Source organism: Gossypium arboreum, chromosome 5, assembly GCF_025698485.1.
Source record: "Gossypium arboreum isolate Shixiya-1 chromosome 5, ASM2569848v2, whole genome shotgun sequence".
Taxonomy (NCBI): Eukaryota; Viridiplantae; Streptophyta; class Magnoliopsida; order Malvales; family Malvaceae; genus Gossypium; species Gossypium arboreum.
This window is the reverse complement of record NC_069074.1, coordinates 11,839,951-11,846,259: the sequence shown is the minus strand read 5'-3', so window position 1 is coordinate 11,846,259 and position 6,309 is coordinate 11,839,951. Positions and strand designations below refer to the sequence as shown.

Sequence of the window (6,309 nt, the reverse complement as noted above, 5' to 3'; positions counted from 1 at the left end):
AGTATGTTGAGTATTGTTTATGGCATGTACCTAGGATGTTTAATGAGAGTCATTTAAGTTGTAAAAGTATTGATGAACTAAGTAAATTATGATTGGCAACGGTATATAGTATGAATTTTGAAATATAAAAAAAAAAATTTGTATTGATTCTAAATTAGTTTCAAATTGAATTTATTGTCTATATTGGACCGCGAGGGCCCATTAAAGGGACGACATCTTAAAATTAGGATGAGTATGAATATTTATTTTAATTAATGATTGAAATTGGACTGTACTGACTGGTAATGTTTCGTAACCCTGTTTCGACGACGGTATAGGGTTAGGGGACGTTACATGTTTTATATAAAAGGACTTGCTCAAATAAATCTTAATTGGGTTGATATCATATTGTGTTAATTTAGTGGATATGATTTTGAAAGTAGATAAAATATAGAAATAGTTTAGGCATTAAATAAATAATTATAATACCATGGAAAATTTTAAATTTAACCAATATAAAATACACTTATTTTAACACATTCTATCGGTACAAGTGTAGGAATAACATACAAAAACAATGATAATATTCAAAGTAAACAAAATGAAAACTGAAGTTAAAATTTGATTTCATATTAAGTTAAAGTCGAATCCCAAGAGCACAAAAAATACTCAAGTTAAAATGAAAATTTTGTAATTTAATACCCTCATCGAATGGTAAAATTGCAGTTTAAACTAAAAATAAAATAAAAATCTATTTAACTCCTTAAAAATCTGAAATCATAAATTAATGTAACATCTTAAAATTTTAAAATTTCATTTTATATTATATAGTTGGAAAATCTAAAATTATTGCTTTAATTTGTCAGCTGATACAATTTTTTTTATGTAGTAGTCTAGTAGAAAAAATAATTGTCTCATATATTCCTAAAGTACATTCAAAAAATTGTGCTCTCAAGTTGAAATTATTGACTTTTAAAAAATATTTTGGTTATATCTTGAAACTCTTTACTTTAAAGCTATTCAACAAATTGAAAATGCAAAAATAGAAACAGGCGAGAATAGTTTGTATTTTTATTTTAAAATCTAATACATATTTTTCCTAATTAAATGCATAATTGCATGCTCAACTAAAACAATCTCATGATAATCATCATTAACTAAGTTGACACTTGACAGGCCAATTGATTATTATATGAAATAAAGCTTCTGTTTTGAAAAATGTTATCATCATAAATCAAAAAGTAAATACTGCATAACTAACAAAACTTCCTATGTGAACCAATAAAGAAAGGAAGGTGCTGCTTTCAATTAATTTAAACCCAACATTGTCTTTGCAAATTACTCTTCATTATTACCATTCTTTTTTTCTTTTTATTTATTTATCATTTTGCCGCATGCGTTCAGCAATCTTATGTTTCTCTTTATTTCTTTGAATTTTTTAAATAAAACAAAACATTCAAGCATGATAAACTTCGCATTCATGTGTTAATATATATATATATATATATATTTTAATTCTACAGACATCTCTAGGATTAATTTCTTCTTCTCTATTTCTGGACTAAAATCTCTTTAATTCTCACATATCTGTTAATTTAATATATCAACAAAATTATTTTTTTATTGATGAGATTATAAAATAATAAATCAAAATTATGAGATCCGTACTCATCATGTAAACTTCAACAATCACAAAGACCAATAAGCCTCTTTACCTATGAACAAACAATTTTATAGATAAATTGTATATGTGGTTTGTGGATACAAAGAAAACATATGGGTGCTTGTTATAAAATTTTCAAATGAACCGGTTTCAGATTAAATCGAGCCTGATCCGGTTTTATTAACAGCTCGAAAATCTTTTGTTACAAAAATCTACGCTTGCGTCCATCGTTTGATCATATGAAGAAGAAATATTAAATTAATTTGTGATATACCTCAATTTTTTTAATTCACACCTCACCCTCACACTATCACATGAAGATGGAAAAGGTGAGGATTTCCAAAACATTCATTGGATCCACAAATATGAATATATATATATATATATATATATATATCCTGTTGGCCAAACTCTATTTTTTTAATGATTAATGTTGAAATTATTATTAATTAGCATGTTATGTTATGCTCCCAGGCATGCACATGCATCATTTTCACACTACTTAAGAGTGTGCTTACATGCAATGAAATTTTAGGACCCCACCAAATTAGCCTCATTAATTCTTAGCAAATTCACCTATACATGAAAAATCATATCTTTATTTTCATCATTATAATCCATTTATCTATGAGAATTTCAATTTTTTTATGTTATAATCAGAAGAGTATTTAGGGTTCGCAGGCTCTTAATTTTTTTAAATTTTAAATTAGTAAAAATAAATTTATACTTTGATTTCCTAAAAATAATAAAAATTTAATTTATTTTATTAAAAATTATAAAAATTTAGGCTATTAAAATAATAAAATTACAATGTTTACTATCGTAAAAATTACAATTTAATTTCGGTCCCCTAAAATTTTTTTCACCTTCGCCTCTGGTTATAATTGAAATATAAATTTGGATATATATTATTGAATTTATATATAGAGATTTATATCAATGAATTGATGATATATAATTTTATAAGTTAATAGTGAATTAAATAAAAATTTTCAAACAATAAATTTAATTATCAAATTATACATTGTCAATGAGTCATCAAGTGTTAAAATTTTTATTATATTATATTTTATTAAGAAGAATGATTTATTTACCTCGTATCAAATTAGATCATTTTGTATATTTATGTACAATAAATATTTTAATAATTCGATCATTGAATTTATCAATATAATTGTACATATCATTCATATAAAATTTTGAATCGATTTATATCATGTCAATCTAAAATATTATATATATTAATATTTATTATACAGAAGGAATTTTTATATAAAATAAATAAATAAATAATTTTAATTTATATCAAATATAACATGGATGTTCAATATTAATAGAATGTTAATACGATGATTAATTGGTTAAAATATTAATTCTACAGTATACTAAAGGTGTAAGTGAATCACTTTTTCTTTTTATGAAATATATATTTTTAAAATAAAAATGGGGTCCATTTGAAATCCAATGCCCATTTGCTTATTTAATACCACCCCCTACTTCTCCCTCTAGTAAAACGCCTCCTTTCCCTACTCCTTTTGCACTCTCAATCTTGATCTCTTTCGCTAATTTTCTTCTTCACCTATCCTTCTAATCGTTATCATCATCTCCGAGGGAAAGCATGCAGACTTAAGAAGGGAGAGCTTTTTTTTATTTTGAAAGTGCAAGTACTAACATTGACTGAGAGAGGGCAGTCATACATACATACATTCATACATATATATAGAGAGAGAGAGAGAGGGCGCGGGAAGCAAGCATGAAGGAGAGCGGGCGGAAGCAAGGTGCAGCTCCACCATGCGCAGCATGCAAGCTTCTAAGGAGGAGGTGTGCCCAAGACTGCGTATTTGCTCCTTATTTCCCTGCAGACGAGCCCCAGAAGTTCGCTAATGTGCACAAGGTGTTTGGTGCTAGCAATGTCAACAAGATGCTCCAGGTTTCAATACCCACCATTTTACATATATAATAATATATTGCTTAGCTAAAATGACCTTTGGGGATCCTTATTCAATATTTCTTAGCTTTAACTTGATAACAATAATTCTCTGTTTAATGCTCTCTCATTCTACATTCCCACTTCCCAGAGTATGTCCAAACTCATCATTTTCAACTCCTGCTGCTTCCTATGAAAAAGGGGAGGGGGGGGTTGATGATTTTGTCTTTCTCATCATCTTAATTAAGAAGCATGTTTTGTTTAACATTAAAACAAAATTAACAAACAGTTCCTGGCCCCATATAGATTATAGAGTCCCCTTAGGGTAATAACGACAACTTTTTTGTTCCATTCTTTTCATTTTGAACTTCTCCAGATTTATTATAGGACCCAGCTAGAAACTCGAAATTTATATATATATTTTTTGAATCCGAGTAAATATCCTAAAATAAAATTTTAATTTCTTTTTATATAAGAAGATCATATGTTAATATCGAATTTAAATATATGAAAATTAAAAACTCTAACCATTATTGTTTTTTTTTGAGAAATAAGTTAAAAAATTCATTTATTAAAAATATATGAATAGAACTTTTTGTTTGCTTATTTTTCTTCTTCTTCTTTCTGCTTAAATTTCTAAGGGCTGTTCGCAGATCACGTGAAGATGTTGGCTAGGTGCCGAGCGGGAAATTACATAAACTATCTTTTTGACCAACTTCTTTTTTTTCCCTTTATATTTTGCTTGGAAATAGGTAGATTCTAGACCCCAAAGTAAGGAAAATTGTCTTTTCACCGAAGAAGTCCCTTCAAATAAAAGAAAGACTAACTAATAAAGAATTGAGCCAACAAATTTAAGCATTGTATATATATTAAATATATATCATATCATTTTAACCTTATTTACAAAATAAATATATATAAATGAACTTGCTTTAAACTTTAAAACAATGCTTTCCACTTTTGACTAACTCAATTGATAATACGAAATGATGCAAGGGGAGGTTGTTAAAATGATGTCACTATGAGCTCATATTACCGCGTCTTTTTGGCCCATGGGCCTTTACTTCGGCACGCACCTTAACACGGACCTCACTTTTAGGCCCTGCAAGCTGACCGAATTAAGCTATCGAACTTGCAGGAGTTACCGGTTCACCAGCGAGGCGACGCCGTTAGCAGCATGGTGTACGAGGCCAATGCCAGGGTACGTGATCCAGTTTACGGGTGCGTCGGAGCCATATCATCACTTCAGCAGCAGATTGATGCCCTCCAAACCCAATTGGCCATGGCACAGGCGGAGGTGGTGCACCTACGAGTGAGGCAGACCGCATCGTTTTCACATCATGGATTCGGCCCTGGAAGCCCGAGTAATAGCGGGTCACCCTCATCCAAGCTGATGGGTTCACAAGCTAAACCCATTTTTGACATGGATATGGTAGTTGACCAGGCTAGCTTCGGAGAGTCCATGTGGTCATGCTAGGATATTATTATATATATACAATAGGCTGCATTTTTGTCACCCTATGCTTGATTTCCCTCTTAAGTATAATCCCTAAATCATTTTTATATACAGCAATATGAGTAGACAAAAAAAAGAGAGGTGGTGGCGGTAGCGGTGGCGCTGTGGCGGCTAGAGTGGTTGTCAAGGTCATTTAGCATATTTTGGTTTGAAAAGGGTCTTTATCATTAACTATATATGATGTACATGTATAATTTTAACTTTTTATACATGAGCTTGGTTTTAGCCTATTTTGGTTGATGCAATCAATTTCAAAGGTGACGTTTATTATGTTTGAAAATCGAGCACCCTTAGCTACTTCTTCTTCTTCTTCTTATTCTATCTTTTAAGTTATATAATGACTTGAATTAGTGCATAAATTTCTCCATTGCTATCTAATTGATGTTGATGACTGCTTATATAGTCAGCCCTGGGTTAATACTTTTGTGGTGTTGGTTTACCTACCATATAACACCATTATATGAAAATCTTTTAATCTATTATTTTTCTGGGGAAGCTTTACGTTGGCTTAATTTATTTGGTTTGCCTCATGAGTTTACCTGAAACGTAGGAGCATTGAATTGGTTCAGTTGACAGAAATTTTAATATCATTATTTTAGGGTTAATGTAATTAAATAAAAAAATTAAGTCGGAAATAATTGTGGAATTCAAGCTAGCATGCTAACATGGATAAAAAGAATTTCAGTCTTCAATATGAGAATAAATTATCTAATTTAAGTCTTCAACGTGAAAAAAATTGTGAATTATATAAATTAATTTGGACAAAAAATTTTAAATCTCAATATGTAAAACAATTACCAAATTTAAGCTCAAAATAATATATAAACGCAATTTTTATATTAAATTCAAATTTTCAATGTAAAACCAACGACTTGAGATGTGGGAAAGTAAATTTGCTGGTAAGTAAGATAAGTCTAGCAAACCATTTTCAAAAGAAGAAAAACCATTCACAATTACTATTATTATTATTATTATTTAAAATTTCGGACTAAAACCTTTTAATTAGAAAAATGAAACATATTTAAAATTGTATTTTAAATGAAAATTTTAAATTCAAATTTTAGAATATTATTATTGAAAGGACAATCATGAACTAAAAAATTATAAACCATAAATCTAACATAAAAATAACTTAATTATAAAAAGGGATAAATCTCAAAATTATACATGAATTATGGTTTAATGTGCAATTGTATATATAAACTTTGATTTTGTGCAATTTTA

At 28.9% G+C, this 6,309-nt stretch overlaps 1 protein-coding gene across 1 annotated transcript; it reads left to right on the top strand.

The window, feature by feature from the left end:
• The first annotated feature begins 3,099 nt into the window (after positions 1 to 3,099).
• On the top strand, positions 3,100 to 5,365 carry LOC108452068 (LOB domain-containing protein 4). The gene is made up of 2 exons (XM_017749804.2): positions 3,100 to 3,572; positions 4,708 to 5,365. Exons 1-2 carry the CDS (start codon positions 3,396 to 3,398, stop codon positions 5,044 to 5,046), a joined length of 516 nt encoding a protein of 171 aa, XP_017605293.1. The 5' UTR covers positions 3,100 to 3,395; the 3' UTR covers positions 5,047 to 5,365.
• Positions 5,366 to 6,309: the final 944 nt, after the last annotated feature.